This window comes from Lithobates pipiens, unplaced genomic scaffold (assembly GCF_037356315.1).
Source record: "Lithobates pipiens isolate NorthernLeopardFrog02 unplaced genomic scaffold, aLitPip1_a1.2 Scaffold_80, whole genome shotgun sequence".
Classification (NCBI taxonomy): Eukaryota; Metazoa; Chordata; class Amphibia; order Anura; family Ranidae; genus Lithobates; species Lithobates pipiens.
In genome coordinates, this window is record NW_027507904.1 from 840,651 (window position 1) to 861,616 (window position 20,966).

The 20,966-nt window shown below is 48.4% G+C and overlaps 1 protein-coding gene across 1 annotated transcript in view; it reads left to right on the top strand.

Annotated features, from left to right (window-relative positions):
* Window positions 1-17,760, top strand: part of LOC143973410 (uncharacterized) — an 803,348-nt gene extending 785,588 nt beyond the window's left edge. Inside the window, exons 7-8 of the mRNA XM_077474402.1 lie at window positions 13,264-13,590; window positions 17,420-17,760. Of these exons, the coding sequence (XP_077330528.1) occupies window positions 13,264-13,590; window positions 17,420-17,760 (668 nt within the window). The remainder of the gene's footprint in view (window positions 1-13,263; window positions 13,591-17,419) is intronic.
* The last annotated feature ends 3,206 nt before the right edge of the window (window positions 17,761-20,966 follow it).

Consider the following 20,966-nt stretch of genomic DNA (forward strand, 5'->3'; position numbering starts at 1 on the left):
AGTGCAGAGAGGAATGTGCAGTTTCCGAGCTAAAGTTAAGTCCATGAAACAACTGCAGGCTCCTGAGTCAATGATGGCTCCCAGCCGAACCTCCTCTTCCGCCACCTGTAATGAAATCGGGAGGACAAGATGAGATTGGGTGAAACCTGAAATTTGAGGATTCTTCGCAGCATGAGGTCGGCACTTACTGGGCCTTACAGGACAGCTGCGCAGGAAATGGCCCGATTCACCACAGTACAGACAAAGATTGGCTTGACGCCGACGGAGTCTCTCATCAGGGGTGAGTGGAGCCCGGACTAGGCCCAGCTGCATGGGTTCACTGTCAGCAGAGGAGGAAGGGACTGGAGCAGGTATAGGCAAGGGGGGTACCCGGGGTAGCATCCACATGGGTTTAGATGATTGAAGGCGCTCAGAGCGACGCTCCCGTAAACGTCGGTCAAGCTTGGTAGCCAACTGGACTAAGTCTTCTAAAGATGCAGGGGTATCTACCCGGGCCAGTTCGTCCTTTAGGGTCTCAGAGAGGCCTAGGCGAAATTGATATTTAAGGGCAGCCTCGTTCCAGTCAGTGTCCCCAGAGCATTTGCGAAACTCTACGATATAGTCCTCTACCGGTCTTTTTCCCTGGGTTAGGGAGTGCAGGATGGCTTCGGCTGTAGCGGTGCGTTGAGGGTCATCATACAATTGTGACATGGCTACAAAAAAGGACTCTACGGAATCGAGAAGGGAGCTCTTCTGCTCCAGGAGGTTATGGGCCCAGGACTGTGGTTCATCGGAAAGCAGGGAGATGATGAAACCCACCTTCACTGATTCAGAGTGGAAAGTCCGGGGCTGCAGGGCCAGGTACAGGAGGCATGCGTTTTTGAACGCCCTAAACTTCTTGCGGTTGCCTGAAAAACGCTCAGGAGTAGGGACCCTGGGTTCCGGAAAGTTCATGACTACTGCAGGTGTAGCACTGCCTTGAATCTGCGAAGCGGAAGAGCTGCTGGCTGTAGAAGGCGAAGGATCCGATGGATTGGGAGAGATCGCCAGGTGCTGTAGCCGGCCTTCAATCTGAAAGTAGCCATCCTGGAGTCGCTGCACTGCCTGAGTGAGGGCTGCAACCTGCTGGCAGAGAACCTCAAGAGGTGAGCCAGCTCTGTCGGCTTCTGACATTGGCTGGTTTGTACTGTCAGGTACTCACCAAAGCCGAAGTGCTGAGAGCGGCTTCCCTTGCAGCTGGGTGCACAGTACCCCTGAGGTTGGAACAGTGGGTACAGGGCACGAAGAGGCACGGGTTGCCAGCAGGTGACTTGTATGCAGCAGGTCTTCTGAAGGAAGAGATGCCCGTCCAGAAGATCTTGGAACTGGTAGAAGTAAATGCCTGCCAGGGGTTCCAACACCTGGAGTGAAGGCCGAGGGTCAAACACAGGTACAGTCCGTGAGACAGAGGATATTCCGGAGACAGGCCGATGGTCAAACACAGGTACAGTCCGTGAGATAAAGGATATTCCAGAGGCAGGCCGAGGGTCAAGCACAGGTATCAGTCCGTAAGCCAGCAAGGCTAAGTGCAGAAAGTCCGTTTAAACAAGCCAGGGGTCAGATCAGGAGAGAATCAGAGTAGTCTTCAAACAAGCCGGGTCACAACAGGAAGTGGTCAACAGGAACAGGAAACAGGAACCAGGAAACACAGGTGAGCTGAGGAGACAAACCAGCAAATACACAGAGCACATTGATGCCTTTTATAGGAATGTCAGGCCAATCAGGTAAGGCCCATAGCTGTGTGCATAGGTTTGCACATGCGTGTACGACATTGTATCGTACGACGCATATGCATGCGTCGTTGTGCAGCTCTTCCCCGCAGGCGCACGGGGAAGTGCCGACGTTGAAGTCTGGTGATTCTCTGACAGTGCCCCCCCCCAAGGGGCAGCCTCCGGATGCCCAATCTGGTTGGTTGCTTGGGGTGTCTCCGGTAAAAATCCCGTATCAGGCGAGGAGCGTGGATGTTACTGGAGGGTTCCCAAGAACTGTCTTCAGGGGGATACCCTTTCCATTTTACGAGGTATTGGGTCTGTCTTCCCCTTCTTCGACAGTCCATTATGGCTTCCACCTCGAATTCTTCCTCACCTTCGACTTTGACGGGTGGAGGTGGTGCCACTTGTCTTCCGGTGAAGGAGCTTAGAATCACTGGTTTTAATAGGGATGCATGGAACACCGGGTGAATTTTGTATGAACTAGGTAGCGCCAGTTCAAAAGCTACTGGGTTTACTACCCTTTTGATTTCAAAGGGGCCAATGAACTTGGGACCGAGCTTCCGAGACGGGTATGGCAATCTCAGGTTGGCAGAAGATAACCAAACCTTATCCCCGATCTTGAAACTTGGGCAACTCCTTCTTCCTCTATTATAGTACACCTCATAGTCTCTTTGAGCCTTCTTCATGGCCTCCTGAATCTGAAGGAAATTGTCCTGAATTGACTTTACCCGTTCTTGGACTGCAGGAGCGGAGACTTCAGGGACGGAATCTGGCAAGAAAGAAGGGTGGTAGCCATAGTTCGCCCAAAATGGAGTTTGGTTGGTAGCGGAATGTACAGAGTTATTATAAGCAAATTCCGCGCAGGGCAGGAGAGAAGACCAATCGTCTTGGGAGCAGGAGCAAAAGCAGCGGAGGTATTGCTCTAACGTTTGATTCGTCCTTTCTGTTTGCCCATTGCTTTGCGGATGGTATGCGGAAGATAGAGAGGTCTTGATCTCCAGTGCCTTGCAGAGATTCTTCCAAAATTTGGAGGTGAATTGAATTCCTCTATCAGACACGATATTGGAGGGGACACCGTGTAGCCTCACAACTTCCTTGATGAAAATATTTGCTGTAGCCGCAGCAGAGGGAGTGCCACACATGGGTAGGAAGTGCGCCATCTTCGAGAGGCGATCTACTACTACTAGGATCGTGGTAAACTTGTCTGAAGGTGGCAGATCCACAATAAAATCCATAGAGATCTCTCTCCAGGGACGTTCGGGAACAGGTAAGGATCTCAAAAGTCCCCATGCTTTGGTGTTAGCACCCTTATTTCGTTGGCAGGTAATACAAGACTGGACATAGTTCCTGCAATCCTTCCTCCAACCTGGCCACCAGAAAGAACGATAGATCAGATCAGCAGTCTTCTGGACCCCAAAATGTCCTGCCATCTTATGATCGTGAAAGGTCTGCAAAATCCGGAGCCTTACAGAGGGAGGAATGAATATCTTGTTGTGTGCCCATAGTAAACCCTCTTTCTTTTCTAGGGAGGATGCTGTAGTTTCGGAAATTTGACCGGTGGCTTGTTTAATGGCTGATTCTAGGTCTGGCTGAATGATTTGGAGGAAGTTGTGTGGAGACAGAATAGTTGCAGGTTCAGGTGGCTCTTCTGCTTCTGGAAACATTCGGGAGAGTGCGTCCGCTTTTCCATTTTTGGAACCGGGGTGGTAGGTGATGTGGAAATTAAACCTGGAGAAAAAGAGGACCCAGCGTGCTTGTCGAGGTCTGAGGCGTTTGGCAGCTCTAAGGTACTCCAGGTTCCTGTGGTCTGTGAAGATCATGATGGGTTGAGACGCACCCTCCAATAGATACCTCCACTCTTCCAGGGCGAATTTTATAGCGAGAAGTTCTCGGTCCCCGACATCGTAATTCCTCTCTGGAGGACTGAGTTTCCGGGAGGCGAAGGCAACTGGGTGAAGGAGAGCCTTCGGGCCACTCCTTTGGGAAAGAATCGCCCCTGCTGTGGATTCGGAGGCGTCTACCTCCAATACATAAGAAAGACTTGGGTCGGGATGCCGGAGGATAGGTGCTGATGTGAAAAGTCTCTTTAGTTCATCAAAAGCTTCCTGAGCTTGCTGAGACCACTGGAATTTAACTTGCTGACGGGTTAGTTGAGTAATAGGGGAAATGATCGTGGAGAATCCCTGAATAAACCTGCGATAAAAGTTGGCGAAGCCAACAAATCGCTGAACAGATCTCTTGTCTGTGGGTGCTGGCCATTCTTGGATAGCTTTGACCTTTTGTGGGTCCATTGATATGCCCCCTGTGGTGATGATGAACCCGAGGAATTGGATAGTGTCTTTTTCAAACTCACATTTCTCTCCTTTTAGGTAGAGCCCATGCTCTCTGAGGATGAGGAGGATCTTCCTGACGTGTGTTCGGTGTGTTTCTAGTGTGTTGGAGAAAATCAAAATATCGTCAAGATACACAATTACAAAGTTGTCTAGATACTCACGGAAAATATCGTTGACGAGGTGTTGGAATGTGGCCGGGGCATTGCAGAGCCCGAAGGGCATCACTAGGTATTCAAAGTGTCCGAATCTAGACCTGAAAGCCGTTTTCCACTCATCTCCATCGCGGATTCGGACTAAATTATATGCTCCCCGCAGGTCTAGTTTAGTGAATACCTTAGCAGTTCTTAGGCGTTGGAAGAGTTCAGGGATGAGGGGAAGTGGATACCGATTCTTAATAGTAATTTTATTAAGTTCCCTGTAGTCCACACAGGGCCTGAGTGAACCATCCTTTTTCTCAACGAAAAAGATGCCTGCGCCAGCTGGAGAAGAGGATGGTCGGATAAATCCTTTTTCTAGGTTTTCATCAATGTAAGAACGCAGAGCTTCCAATTCGGTTTCCGATAATGGGAAGATCCGCCCGAATGGTATTTCGGAACCGGGTAGCAGATCAATCGGGCAGTCATAGGGCCGATGGGGCGGCAGAGTATCAGCTTTCTTTTTGTCAAAAATGTCCAAAAAGTCATGATAAGCTGAGGGGACATGCAGGAGATTGTCAGGACTAGTCTGTATTGTCAAGCAAGAGGTAGACTTGTGGGAGGTTGGCAGGAGACAGTGCTGTGAACAGTAGGGAGAAGAAAAGCGTACTTCCTTCTTATTCCATTTAATCAGTGGGTCGTGGGCTTGTAACCAAGGAAACCCGAGGATGATCGGAAACATCGGAGAATGGATAATGTCGAAGCGAAGAAATTCGCGATGGCCGGAATCAGTGGATGTTAAGATTGGTACCGTTTCTTGGGTCACGGGACCAGAGCAGGGTAGGGAGCCGTCAGCCAGGTGGATTTGTAGATGTTGTTTCTTAGTGCAGAGAGGAATGTGCAGTTTCCGAGCTAAAGTTAAGTCCATGAAACAACTGCAGGCTCCTGAGTCAATGATGGCTCCCAGCCGAACCTCCTCTTCCGCCACCTGTAATGAAATCGGGAGGACAAGATGAGATTGGGTGAAACCTGAAATTTGAGGATTCTTCGCAGCATGAGGTCGGCACTTACTGGGCCTAACAGGACAGCTGCGCAGGAAATGGCCCGATTCACCACAGTACAGACAAAGATTGGCTTGACGCCGACGGAGTCTCTCATCAGGGGTGAGTGGAGCCCGGACTAGGCCCAGCTGCATGGGTTCACTGTCAGCAGAGGAGGAAGGGACTGGAGCAGGTATAGGCAAGGGGGGTACCCGGGGTAGCATCCACATGGGTTTAGATGATTGAAGGCGCTCAGAGCGACGCTCCCGTAAACGTCGGTCAAGCTTGGTAGCCAACTGGACTAAGTCTTCTAAAGATGCAGGGGTATCTACCCGGGCCAGTTCGTCCTTTAGGGTCTCAGAGAGGCCTAGGCGAAATTGATATTTAAGGGCAGCCTCGTTCCAGTCAGTGTCCCCAGAGCATTTGCGAAACTCTACGATATAGTCCTCTACCGGTCTTTTTCCCTGGGTTAGGGAGTGCAGGATGGCTTCGGCTGTAGCGGTGCGTTGAGGGTCATCATACAATTGTGACATGGCTACAAAAAAGGACTCTACGGAATCGAGAAGGGAGCTCTTCTGCTCCAGGAGGTTATGGGCCCAGGACTGTGGTTCATCGGAAAGCAGGGAGATGATGAAACCCACCTTCACTGATTCAGAGTGGAAAGTCCGGGGCTGCAGGGCCAGGTACAGGAGGCATGCGTTTTTGAACGCCCTAAACTTCTTGCGGTTGCCTGAAAAACGCTCAGGAGTAGGGACCCTGGGTTCCGGAAAGTTCATGACTACTGCAGGTGTAGCACTGCCTTGAATCTGCGAAGCGGAAGAGCTGCTGGCTGTAGAAGGCGAAGGATCCGATGGATTGGGAGAGATCGCCAGGTGCTGTAGCCGGCCTTCAATCTGAAAGTAGCCATCCTGGAGTCGCTGCACTGCCTGAGTGAGGGCTGCAACCTGCTGGCAGAGAACCTCAAGAGGTGAGCCAGCTCTGTCGGCTTCTGACATTGGCTGGTTTGTACTGTCAGGTACTCACCAAAGCCGAAGTGCTGAGAGCGGCTTCCCTTGCAGCTGGGTGCACAGTACCCCTGAGGTTGGAACAGTGGGTACAGGGCACGAAGAGGCACGGGTTGCCAGCAGGTGACTTGTATGCAGCAGGTCTTCTGAAGGAAGAGATGCCCGTGCAGAAGATCTTGGAACTGGTAGAAGTAAATGCCTGCCAGGGGTTCCAACACCTGGAGTGAAGGCCGAGGGTCAAACACAGGTACAGTCCGTGAGACAGAGGATATTCCGGAGACAGGCCGATGGTCAAACACAGGTACAGTCCGTGAGATAAAGGATATTCCAGAGGCAGGCCGAGGGTCAAGCACAGGTATCAGTCCGTAAGCCAGCAAGGCTAAGTGCAGAAAGTCCGTTTAAACAAGCCAGGGGTCAGATCAGGAGAGAATCAGAGTAGCCTTCAAACAAGCCGGGTCACAACAGGAAGTGGTCAACAGGAACAGGAAACAGGAACCAGGAAACACAGGTGAGCTGAGGAGACAAACCAGAAAATACACAGAGCACATTGATGCCTTTTATAGGACTGTCAGGCCAATCAGGTAAGGCCCATAGCTGTGTGCATAGGTTTGCACATGCGTGTACGACATTGTATCGTACGACGCATATGCATGCGTCGTTGTGCAGCTCTTCCCCGCAGGCGCACGGGGAAGTGCCGACGTTGAAGTCTGGTGATTCTCTGACATCCACCCTGCACAGCAGGTTAAACAAAAGTCAAGAAACCCACCAGTTTCTGCTCGATGGCAGATACCAGATACGTTTACCAAGTTCCTGGAACCACAGTACCACCAACAGCCTTACCCCCCACACAGCCATGTTTGACCTCAGACTCCTGCACCGAACAATCCACCCTTCTTTTCATACCTTCACATAAGCCGCCCATGTGGACTCACTGGCTGACCGCCCTGTTACCTCCCGTGGTGACTCCAATGCCATCTCCCATATCCAGCCGAGTAGGGAACTCCTCCCCCTCCCCCTCTGTGTCCGGCTAACTCTCTGAACATATCCCACTGAAAATAGATGCAAGGAGTAAGCCCCCCATGTTTCCGAAGCCTGCAAGATGAATAGCATATCGAAAATGTTCAACTGCACCTAACGCAACACGAAATGGCGTAGCCGCCGTATGACCAGTTGTGACAACGCAGACATGTGGTTGACCACGTAAACCACACCCACCTAATCACAATTCAACTCCATGTCAGGTTTCTGCATGACCCTTACCCCAGCTCCATAGCCGGAACCACTGGAAAAATTCCAATAGCACACATTTACAAATGAACACCCCACTTCCACCCAACACAATTGGGGCCAAATTTTCTCACTCTATTGCCCTTGAAAGAGAAATTTCCCACAAACCTGTTTACCCCGCCATGTTCGTGACCTCTTTTCCCATCGACCTGGGATCCACCTATCGTCCGTTATATGCGGCCAAGAACTCGTACCAAACCTTCTAACCCTCCCTATGTTCCGCATTCCACTGTTTAAATTAGCCAGGGCCTGAAACCCCCAATGTAGCAGACGGCAGCCATCGGCCAAAACCCACTCATCGGAATAAAACCGGCAGGCGAAATTGAACTTACCCAGCAACGAATGCAAAGTCCTCAATTGTACCTCACGCGTCCCTGGGCCTCACACACCCCCTTCTATAGTACCTCCAACTTGGTCACTGGCAGATGACCCTCCGTAACCCCTGAAACAATCACAATGCCAGAACAAAATAGTACAATATCCCTCGTCGGCCCCTTTGTGTTTTGCAGCCAATGGCACTAATGAACCTACCTGCAATGTGCTGCAATGTATAAAGTATAATCGCACACACATCGGAGGAAGGCAGCCCAACACACAAACGTCCAAGCCATGTATGATTGAATCAGGGACCAACACGTCTCTACCCCCCCCACTCCGGTAAGAAACTAAACATCTAACCATAGCCCACTAAATTCAGCAACCCCTGGGCCGGCATCGTTCCAAGGAAAAAACTCCCCTTGCCAGCATCTATCCAGCAGCTAAAGCTCTCCGAATAAACTGGAAGCAAGTGGTACACGGATTCCTAATTTGCCATAGGCGCCCCTTTTCTGTCCCACCTAACCCACCTTATAGCTGTGTATGTGAAGTATCGGACACAGTGCACCGCATCGGATTATGACAGAACTTTTTTTTTTAAGGTTTATTTATTTTTTCTATTTTTTTTTTTTTTTTGACAGATAAGTGGGGAAACGAGGCAAAACTTGTTGGTTCCTTCTCAGGCACCACCCCCGCTGTAGACCCCATTAAAAAACCCCGGAGGCAAGCAGCCTCACCATTTCCGTATCTACTTATGAAAGGCTGCAACCTTTTCACCCCCTTCCAAAAGTCATCCCTTGTGTGACTAGGCTCGCCTGTACATTGTCCTCACATGAAGCCACAATACAATGGATGGGTCCCCCCACCCTTTTAACACTTGTGTTTAACGTCAAAAACCACCGAACTGACAGGAGCTCACATTGCACTGACAACCCACCCCCCTTCCTTTTTCGGCCGACCGTCCAGAGGGGGGTATATCCCCACTGAAGGAACTGCTTTGTGGGCCTCTACTACTACAGAAACCGCATCCAGAGGCCGCTATCCTTTGATCCCCATTAAGAGACGGCCATACCGACCTGCGCGGTCTAAACTGCTCATCATCCTGTAGCCAATCAGATCCCTCTTTTTAACATGTGCACCTACTAATGGCCTGCATATAACAGAACAAGGCCGAACCATGTTCGGGTTCTTTCCCCCCCATGACAATCGCATAATGGCGACCGCCTTCCGCAAAATCAATCGGTACCTCCTCTTACCTTCATCCTTTTTCCCTTAATCTTCCTGCATGACCCTATACACTTAAAATGTAAATTTCCCCCCACCCCCTTTTTTTTTTTAAAGGGGGCCATAATGAGAAGATCTCCACCCACTTACCTTTTCAAATCGTATCCCGGACTCCTATTTAATTGTGTTCCCAAGGCACCCATACATCTCACATTTTTTTTTTTTTTTTTGCATCTGCAATTCTTACCATCTCCATCCTACCATTACCTGACGACCCCACAGCTGCACCACTGTCCCCAAACTGGCAGGCGCACCGCCCACCACTTGTGGGCCAGCATCCACCACCTCTGTTCCCGGAGGAGCAACTGCCACCGACATTGCACCCCCCTTTCCAACCCCCCAACAAATCCTGCAATGCAACTTAAACGAAAAACCTTTAGACATTATTTGACTTACTGGGCTGACTGGAACCCCAACAGCCGCCTTGCTTGCCTCCATCGCTGGCTCGCATTCCTGTGGCTCCTCCTCCTCGCATACTGTCAGCTCGCCTTCCGACCTGTGGTCCTAGACCAGGACCAGTGGTGTCATCAGCCCCCCAGGCAAAGAGGTCCTGGGGGCCATGGAGTCCCTCCGTTGTAGTGCCTGTCTCACCCCCAAAACTCCGCCTCCTGCCACAGTTCCACAAATGCCCTCACATACTGTGACCTGGAAGGTCAACCTCGTCCTTCCACCGCCATCTTGTGCCATCTTGCGCCGCCCGTATAGGCCACGCCCACCCGCGGAGCCCTGCCCCCTTAAAACTTTTTTTTTATATACAAGCAGCCTGACGGCCATACTAATAAGTCTCCCTCGCTGAGCCTTCCTCCCCGCACAGCGATGCAGGCAGAGGAGGTAGTAGTCCTGCAAATCACGGGCGGGGAAGCGGCACCATAACGGCCCGTGGCCCCGCCCACCGAGCTGGGCTGGCGGCGTGGAGTCCGCCCAGACCCTGCTCATGCAGACGGCTGGCTATTCTTTGCTGGGGGAAAGGATTGTTCCCCCCAGAGGGCTCCTCGTCTGGTGCATGGCCCCGGATGAGGGCCCTGGTGAAAACAGAGTGCCAGAGGCCGCAAACTCTGCATGCACAGCACCCCTCACCTCCCAGCCTCCATCCGCTCACCTGGTCATCCATAAAGACCTTTATCCGAGTGACATCTCAGCCATGTTGGAGGAGCAGTGCAAAAAACTGCCTACTCCTTTCTTTCTCCACAACTTTCTGTTCCACAGCCTAGCCCCGCCTCCTGCTTATATATTACCACTCCCCCTTGGACTTTACTCACTGTCCCCTCCCCTCTTATCTCTTCATATTAACCCATGCATTGTCTCCCCTAAACACATGGTCATGCCCGACCCTGCACTACTTTTTCTTTTCTCTCTTTTCCATTTCGGGCCTCACCGTACAAATCTTGTTCCTCTTTCTAAAAGGAGTGAATGACAAAAGTGCTTTGAACACGACTCAGTTCAAGAACATTTATGACTATTCCTCATAAGATTAACATCCCACGACCTTAACCACTTCAGCCCCGGACCATTTGGCTGGCCAAAGACCAGAGCACTTTTTGCGATTTGGCGCTGCGTCACTTTAACTGACAATTGCGCGGTCGTGCAACGTGGCTCCCAAACAAAATTGACATCCATTTTTACCACAAATAGAGCTTTCTTTTGGTGGCATTTGATCACCTCTGTGGTTTGAATTTTTTACGCTATGAACAAAAATAGAGGGATAATTTTGGAAAAAACACATTTTTTACTTTGCTATAATATCCCCAAAAATATATAATTTTTTTTCTCAGGTTAGGTCGATATGTATTCTTCTACATATTTGGTTTGCACAAAAGTTATAACGTCTACAAATCAGGGGATAGTTTTATGGCATTTTTATTATTTTTTTTTACAAGTAATGGCGGTGATCAGCGATTTTTATCATGACTGCGACATTATGGCAGACACATCGGACATTTTTTACATCATTTTGGGACCATTGTCATTTATGCAGCGATCAGTGCTCTAAAAATGCATTGATTACTGTAAAAATTACACTGGCAGGGAAGGGGTTAACCAGTAGGGGGCAGTGAAGGGGTTAAGTGTGTCTGAGGGATGTGTTATATTTGTGGGGGGGAGGGGCTATGTGTGACATGACACTGATCACCGCTCCTGATTATAGGGATCTGTGATCAGTGTCCTGTCACTAGGCAGAATGGGGAGACGCTTGTTTACATCAGCATTTCCCCCGTTCTTCCCCTCTGTGAGACGATCGTGCGACCCCCCACGGGCATCGAGTCCGCAGCACCCGCGGTCACACTCACGGAGCTCGCAGCATGCGCCCACAATGCCACATCTTAAAGAGGAACGTACAGGTATGTTAATATAACCAGCCGTGCCATTTTGCCAATGTATTTTGGCGTGAGCCGGATGGCAAGTGATTAACTGCCCTTGCAAAAAAGTTTCTCTTGGGCAATCTTCAAACCTTGTGGCCCCTTTAAAGCGGTTGTAAGGAGTTTTTTTTTTACTTTTACCTACAGGAAAGCCTATAATAAGGCTTATCTGTAGGTAAAAAAATATCTCCTAAACTTGTATGGTTTAGGAGATATTCCCCTGGCAATGAGCCTCTGACTGCAGCGGCGCATGTGCACAGGGGATTTTCGGCTGAAAGCCCGGCAGACGCCAGACCCTGCCGGAAAGAAATCTCCCGCGTGCATGTGCGGGAGTGACAACATCACGGGTCTGGCCACTCACAGCGCCGGAGCCACGATACCCGGAAGACACGCCAAGGGAACATGTCAGCTCCCTTACCTAATCCCTATACCTTACAAGCAATGGGTGGTCTGACTGGACAGCGTTTCCCATAGAAACAGAGCAAAGCAGCCGACTGAAATGAAAAACAGCATCACACTAAGGCCGCGTACACACGGGCGGACTGTTCGCCCAACTTAGTCCGCTGAACAGTGTTTGGGCGGACAGTCCGCTCGTGTGTGGGCTTCAGCGGATTTGTTGCCCAAAATGCCATAAAACCATTTAGAACTCACATTTGCCATTAGTGATGATATCAGTGCTGAGCATGCTCAGATCACCATCCTGGACAAGCTCTAGCCAGGAAACACAGAGGCCTCATTACTTCCCGCCTCTCGTGATCACAGTGTACTTTCACTGCTACGGCCATCTTGGGAATGGCAAATGCCCCTAACACAGAGAAAAGAGGTAAAAAGCACATGGAAAGCAAAAAGAAACTCTGTGACTTGTGTCAAAGCTTGTTTAAAGGTTTCTTTGAGAAGACTGCACCACCAGAATGGGGCTCCAAACATATAGGCTCGTTTAGAGACTGTAGAGCAGGGGTCTTCAAACTACGGCCCTCCAGTTGTTCCAGAACTACAATTCCGATCATGCCTAGTCACATCTGTGAATGTCAGAGTTTTACAATGCCTCATGGGATGTATAGTTCCGCAACAGCTGGAGGGCCGTAGTTTGAGGATCCCTGCTGTAGAGGAAGGACTTCCACCCAGGAGAGGCTGAATCCGGCTGGAGTGACATTTGGTAAGGGATACCTCGCGATTCCAGTCCTGATCAGGTGAGAATAAAAAGGAGAATGCTGTGAGCCGGGTCTATCTTTGATTTATAGTTAACCAGACCTATCAGGTTGTGGGGGCGGAGTCACAACCCATATGTATGATGTCATGATGCACCAGGAAAGTACATTTTATATACAACTCTATAGATCAGACCAAAATGAAGAGGAAAGAGGGACAGAGGGACATTGCTCCAAATCAGGGACAGTCCCTCAAAATCCGGGACAGTTGGGAGCGATGATAAAAGAGAGAGAAATCCTCCAATCCCATCTACACAATCCTATACCTACAGAGGATCCAGAGGAAGGCCAAATAAAGGACGCTCCAATTTACTCCAGCAGGGGAAATGGGGGGGAGGAATGATTGTCTATTCATTGATGATTTATTGGTAGAATAATGGAGAGTATAGGGGTGTCAGAGGAGATTCCTCAATGATCTGAGATGGGAAGAAAACAGAGGAATCCCAGGAAGACCCGGAGGACTCTGATAGATGGAATCTGAATATTTCTGGGATCCTCATAGAGGGATATATGTTATATGAGGGGGAGGGGAGTACACTGTGACCTGACTGGGATCTGTATTCTGTCTGTGCAGGAAAAGTCCAGGAAATATTCACCCGGCCGGGATCTGACCTTCTCATCCCCATCAGAATCCATCTCACCCTCAACCATACAGATACAGGAAGATGTGACCGGATTTACTGGTACTATGAGAAATCTCATGGAGACTGGGAGGGAATAGCTGAACACAGGAATTGTAATCCGTCTGATGTCAGATATTTCCCCAATACAAGGATATCAGAGAATGGAAGTCTGATCATATCCAATGTGACTCCGGAGAATGACGGGATATACCATGTGTATATAGAGAACTCTACAGGACACCATATACAGAGAGATGATTACACCGTCCATGTAGAAGGTAAGTCCAGATGAGATTGTAGAGCGCTGTGTATGGGGGTCACATGACTGAAGACAATGGGTGTCATGTTAGTGGGGGGATTTAGTGTTGGGGGAGGGGTGCACACAGACACAATCTATCTCCTCCAGTCTCCAGGAAGATGTCTGCACACCTGATTATAGGTAAGGATGGGGGAGGGGCATGCTGTGTATATATTGGACCTGATCAATGGAAATGATTGTCTCTCTCAGTTCCAGTATCGGTTCCGCTCCTCCATGTCTCATGTCCCCGGAATGGCAGCGCTGAGATCTCCTGCAGGGTGGAGGAGGGGACTAAGCCGAATATCAGTCTATCTGTGATTGGAGGATCCCAGCGGAATTATTCCAATAACATTACAGCCATTGTGGGGTCCCCGGGGCCCTGGAACATCACCTGTACTGTGAAGAATGGGGTCAGCCAATCAGAGGAGAGCAGAGATGGGGGGTCACCTGTCCAGGGGGGGAGAGATCGGGGGATGGGCACAGAGACATGTAAACAGAGCAGGTGGGAGGGGCAGAAAACAAATAAGCTCCGCCCACTGACTGAATAGAGAATATGAAATATATACAGAAATGATAGATTTACATTACAGGTTTTATTTTTTAGTCCTGATCATAATAAAATAAAAACACAATATTTCCCCTTCACGGTGTTTGTTCTCAGAGGACAGGAAATGATTTCCAATCATAGATGGCGGATAATATTCCTGTCTATATAATACGCAGTCTAGAGCGGGTAACCACTTGCCCACCGGGCACTAAACCCCCTCCTGCCCAGACCGATTTCATGTTTCAATGCTGACACACTTTGAATGACAATTACACGGTCATACAACACTGTACCCAAATTACATTTTTATCATTTTTCCCCACAAATAGAGATTTCTTTTGGTGATATTTATTATTTTTGAATTTTTTCCTAAACAAACAAAAAAAATTAAAAATTTGGAAAAAAAATCATGCTTAACCGGTTACTGACCAGCGCACACCGATGTACATCGGCACAATGGCATGGGCAGGCAAATGGGCTTATCTGTACGTCCCTTTAAAATTGCTGCCCTGCCATCGTGAGCACGCCGCCGGCAGCGCGCTTGCGTGCCGGTCGGGACCCCCATGAGTCCGGTCGCGGGTCCCGTGGACTCAATCGCCACGGGCATACCCGTGATCATCTCACGGGGCGGCTGAACGGAGAGATGCCGTTGTAAACAGCATCTCCCCGTTCTGCCTAGCAACCAGTGACGTTGATCTCTGCTCCATGTGATTGGAGCAGAGATCAGTGTTCACTAAATTAAAGCCCAGCCCCCCACAGACACAGTTAGTAACACGCCCCTAGGAACACTTAACCCCTACACTGCCACCCACTGGTTAACCCCTTCACTGCCAGTGTCATTTACACAGGAATCACTGCATTTATATAGCACTGATTGCTGTATAAATGACAATGGTCCCAAAAATGTGTCAAAAATGTCCGATGTGTCCACCATAATGTCGCAGTCACAATAAAAATCGCTGATCGCCGCCATTACTAGTAAAAAAAAAAAATAATAAAAATGCCATAAAACTATCCCCTATTTTGTAAACGCTATAAATTTTGCGCAAACCAATCAATAATCGCTTATTGCGATTTTTTTTTTACCAAAAATATGTAGAAGAATACGTATCGGCCTAAACTGAGTGGAAAAATGTTTTTTTATATATTTTTGGGGGATATTTATTATAACAAAAAGTAAAAAATAATGCTTTTTTTTCAAAATTGTTGCTCTATTTTTGTTTATAGCGCAAAAAATGAAAACCGCAGAGGTGATCAAATACCACCAAAAGAAAGCTCTATTTGTGGGGAAAAAAGAACATCAATTTTGTTTGGGAGCCACGTCGCACGACTGCGCAATTGTCAGTTAAAACGACGCAGTGCCGAATCGCAAAAAGTGGTCTGGTCTTTGACAAGCAAAATGGTCCGGGGCTGAAGTGGTTAATAGTTTCTTATAAAATTTTGCAAACAGGTAATTTTTCTGCTTCATTGATATGCGCTGATGAGGCGGCACTGCTGGGCACTGATAAGATGGCACTGATGGGCATAATGGGGGCATAGATGAGTGGCACCGATGGGCCCTGATGGACACTGATAGGTGGCACTGATGTGCAGCAGCACTGTCCAGGCGGCACTGTGGGCACTGACAGGTGGCACTGTGGGCATTGTGGTATAGGATCTGAAGAACACGAGCAATTGTGGTAGCTTGAGGTGTACACTGTGCAGGAGGCACAATACACCGACTGTAACTGCACTAGGTTCAATCACAAGAAAAGAAGACGCTGTCCCTGCCTATCCTTCTCTCTATGAACGCTGCAGCACACTACACAAGGCCATCGTGCAGGCGGCCTTATATAGTGTGGGGTGTGTACTTAATGCCCTGAGCTATAATTAACCACAGACATCCTGCATGTGGCCAATTATGGCTCTGCTCAGTACCGGCGCTGTGATTGGCCAAGCATGTGGATCACAGTGCATGCTTGGCCAATCATCAGCCAGCAATGCACTGTGATGGCGCAGTGCCTTGTGGGCCGCGAGCGCCACACGAATATAGTGCCAACAGCCCACAAAGTTCTGGCTTCGCCAAACAGCCGGTGTTCAACTCGAACACCCAACTCATCCCAAGTCTTCATCAAGAGCCCCACAAGTCCCCACAAGTCTATAGCACGGCTCTTGTAATGTGGATTCCCTACAATTGTACAACAAACTTGTGAAGTCCGGCAAGTCTGGCAATAGCTTGTCAAGTCATCTTCAAACTTGCAGCTGATTGGCTATCTGGGCCCCTTCCTACACCTTGTGATAGGGGGCGCCCCTCTTTCTTATCTCAGAAGGTTGTTGGGTTTCCATTTTCTGATGTGACTGTTGTGTCTTCTCTTCTTATGATAATGATAATTGTATGAGAGGTCAGGACCCCACATATAGGATACAGGATTGTCTGCATGACAGTTTGAAATTCAAGCCATCCAAGGGCAGACTGATTGTACTGAAGTTGGCCCATCGGAGGACTTCAGAACAACCAGCCCGTCGTGTTCTTTTTTTTGTACAATCACTGCCGGTGTCTATAACCTCCAGCACTGATCATTGTATTCTGATGGCGGGGAAACCTTCCACTCTCAGAACACAAGGACTCCACAAGAGGGATTCTTCCCATCAACACTGACTGTGCTGATGGGGAATCAAGCGATTTTCTTTCCTTCAATCTGTGGAAGAAGAACCGAAAATGTAAAATGTATGTCTAGCCTTAGACCAAATAATACAAAATATCCAGAGAAGACATTTATTGTCCTCCACATGTCCATTGTCCTTGTCCATGTATGGATGGACGCCCACCATCATCTACTGGAAGGTCAGGGATTATCTTACCTGACTGCATTATATATGTAATACATTCTCTATTTATCATCTCTTCATAAAGTCCATCCAGTTCCACCAATAAAAGAGAAGAAATCCTCCAATCCCATCTACACAATCCTATACCTACAGAGGATCCAGAGGAAGGCCAAATAAAGGACGCTCCAATTTACTCCAGCAGGGGAAATGGGGGGAGGAATGATTGTCTATTCATTGATGATTTATTGGTAGAATAATGGAGAGTATAGGGGTGTCAGAGGAGATTCCTCAATGATCTGAGATGGGAAGAAAACAGAGGAATCCCAGGAAGACCCGGAGGACTCTGATAGATGGAATCTGAATATTTCTGGGATCCTCATAGAGGGATATATGTTATATGAGGGGGAGGGGAGTACACTGTGACCTGACTGGGATCTGTATTCTGTCTGTACAGGAAAAGTCCAGGAAATATTCACCCGGCCGGGATCTGACCTTCTCATCCCCATCAGAATCCATCTCACCCTCAACCATACAGATAGACAGAGATGTGACCGGATTATCTGGTACTATGAGAAATCTCCTGGAGACTGGAAGAAAATAGCTCAACACAGGAATTGTGATCCGTCTGATCTCAGATATTTCCCCAATACAAGGATATCAGAGAATGGAAGTCTGATCATATCCAATGTGACTCCGGAGAATGACGGGAGATACCGTGTGTATATATATAACTCTACAAGACAACTTATACAGAGAGATGATTACACCGTCCATGTAGAAGGTAAGTCCAGATGAGATTGTACAGCGCTGTGTATGGGGGTCACATGACTGAAGAAAATGGGTGTGATGTTAGTGGGGGGATTTAGTGTTGGGGGAGGGGTGCACACAGACACAATCTATCTCCTCCAGTCTCCAGGAAGATGTCTGCACACCTGATTATAGGTAAGGGTGGGGGAGGGGCATGCTGTGTATATATTGGACCTGATCAATGGAAATGATTGTCTCTCTCAGTTCCAGTATCGGTTCCGCTCCTCCATGTCTCATGTCCCCGGAATGGCAGCGCTGAGATCTCCTGCAGGGTGGAGGAGGGGACTAAGCCGAATATCAGTCTATCTGTGATTGGAGGATCCCAGAGGAATTATTCCAATAACATTACATCCATTGTGGGGTCCCCGGGGCCCTGGAACATCACCTGTACTGTGAAGAATGGGTTCAGCCAATCAGAGGAGAGCAGAGGTGGGGGGTCACCTGTCCAGGGGAGGAGAGATCGGGGGATGGGCACAGAGACATGTAAAGAGTGCAGGTGGGAGGGGCAGAAAACAAATAAGCCCCGCCCACTGACTGAATAGAGAATATGAAATATATACAGAAATGATAGATTTACATTACAGGTTTTATTTTTTAGTCCTGATCATAATAAAATAAAAACACAATATTTCCCCTTCACGGTGTTTGTTCTCAGAGGACAGGAAATGATTTCCAATCATAGATGGCGGATAATATTCCTGTCTATATAATCCGCAGTCTAGAGCGGGTAACCACTTCCTTACCGGGCACTAAACCCCCTCCTGCCCAGACTGATTTTCATCTTTTATCGCTGACGCACTTTGAATGACAATTACGCGGTCATACAACACTGTACCCAAATGACAATTTTATCATTTTTCCCCACAAATAGAGATTTCTTTTGGTGATATTTATTATTTTTTAATTTTTTTGCTAAACAAACAAAAAAAAGGGAAAATTTGGAAAAAAAATCATGCTTAACCAGTTCCTGACCAGCGCACGCCGATGTACGTCAGCAGAATGGCACAGGCAGGCAAATGGGCGTACCTGTACGTCCCTTTAAATTTGCTGCCCTGCCATCATGAGCACGCCGGCGCGCTTGCATGCCGGGCGGGACCCCCGTGAGCCCGGTCGTGGGTCCCGTGGACTCGATCGCCACAGGTATACCCGCGATCGTCTCACGGGGCTGCTGAACGGAGAAATACCGTTGTAAACAGCATTTCCCCGTTCTGCCTAGCAACCACCCCTAGGAACACTTTACCCCTACACTGCCACCCACTGGTTAACCCCTTCACTGCCAGTGTCATTTACACAGGAATCACTGCATTTGTATAGCACTGATTGCTGTATAAATGACAATGGTCCCAAAAATGTTTCAAAAATGTCCGATGTGTCCGCCACAATGTCGCAGTCACAATAAAAATCGCTGATCGCCGCCATTACTAGTAAAAAAAAAAAATATTAATAAAAATGCCATAAAACTATCCCTTATTTTGTAAACGCTATAACTTTTGCGCAAACCAATCAATAATCACTTATTGTGATTTTTTTTTATCAAAAATATGTAGAAGAATACGTATCGGCCTAAACTGAGGGAAAAAAAAATTTTTTATGTATTTTTGGGGGATATTTATTATAACAAAAAGTAAAAAATAATGCGTTTTTTTTCAAAATTGTGGCTCTATTTTTATTTATAGCGCAAAAAATAAAAACCGCAGGGGTGATCAAATACCACCAAAAGAAAGCTCTATTTGTGGGGAAAAAAGGACGTCAATTTTGTTTGGGAGCCACGTCGCACGACCGCGCAATTGTCAGTTATAGCGACGTGGTGCCGAATCGCAAAAAGTGGTCTGGTCTTTGACCAGCAAAATGGTCCGGTCTGAAAGTGGTTAACAGTTTCTTATAAAATTTGCAAACGGGTAATTTTTCTGCTTCATTGATATGCTCTGATGAGGCGGCACTGGTGGGCACTGATAAGATGGCACTGATGGGGAGCACAGATGAGTGGCACCGATGGGCACTGATGGACACTGATAGGTGGCACTGATGTGCAGCAGCACTGTCCAGGCACTGATTGTGGGCACTGACAGGTGGCACTGGTGGCACTGTGGTATAGGATCTGAAGAACACGAGCAATTGGAGTAGCTTCAGGTGTACACTGTGCAGGAGGCACAATACACCGACTGTAACTGCACTAGGTTCAATCACAAGAAAAGAAGACACTGTCCCTGCCTATCCTTCTCTCTATGAATGCTGCAGCACACTACACAAGGCCATCGTGCAGGCGGCCTTATATAGTGTGGGGCGTGTACTTAACCCCCTGAGCTATAATTGGCCACTGGCATCCTGCCTGTGGCCTATTATGGCTCTCCTCGCTACTGACGCTGTGATTGGCCAAGCATGCGGGTCACAGTGCATGCTTGGCCAATCGTCAGCCAGCAATGCACTGCGATGGCACAGTGCCTTGTGGGCCGTGAGCGCCACACGAATATAGTGCGAACTGCCCACAAAGTTCTGGCTTTGCCAAACAGCCGGTGTTCAACTCGAACACCCAACTCCTCCCTAGTCTTCATCAAGAGCCCCACAAGTCCCCACAAGTCTATAGCACGGGTCTTGTAATGTGGATTCCCTACAATTGTACAACAAACTTGTGAAGTCCGGCAAGTCTGGCAATAGCTTGTCAAGTCATCTTCAAACTTGCAGCTGATTGGCTATCTGGGCCCCTTCCTACACCTTGTGATAGGGGGCGCCCCTCTTTCTTATCTCAGAAGGTTGTTGGGTTTCCATTTTCTGATGTGACTGTTGTGTCTTCTCTTCTTATGATAATGATAATTGTATGAGAGGTCAGGACCCCACATATAGGATACAGGATTGTCTGCATGCCAGTTTGAAATTCAAGCCATCCAAGGGCAGACTGATTGTACTGAAGTTGGTCCATCGGATGACTTCAGAACAACCAGCCCGTCGTGTTCTTTTCTTGTACAATCACTGCCGGTGGCTATAGCCTCCAGCACTGATCATTGTATTCTGATGGCGGGGAAACCTTCCACTCTCAGAACACAATGACTCCACAAGAGGGATTCTTCCCATCAACACTGACTGTGCTGATGGGGAATCAAGCGATTTTCTTTCCTTCAATCTGTGGAAGAAGAACCGAAAATGTAAAATGTATGTCTAGCCTTAGACCAAATAATCCAAAATATCCAGAGAAGACA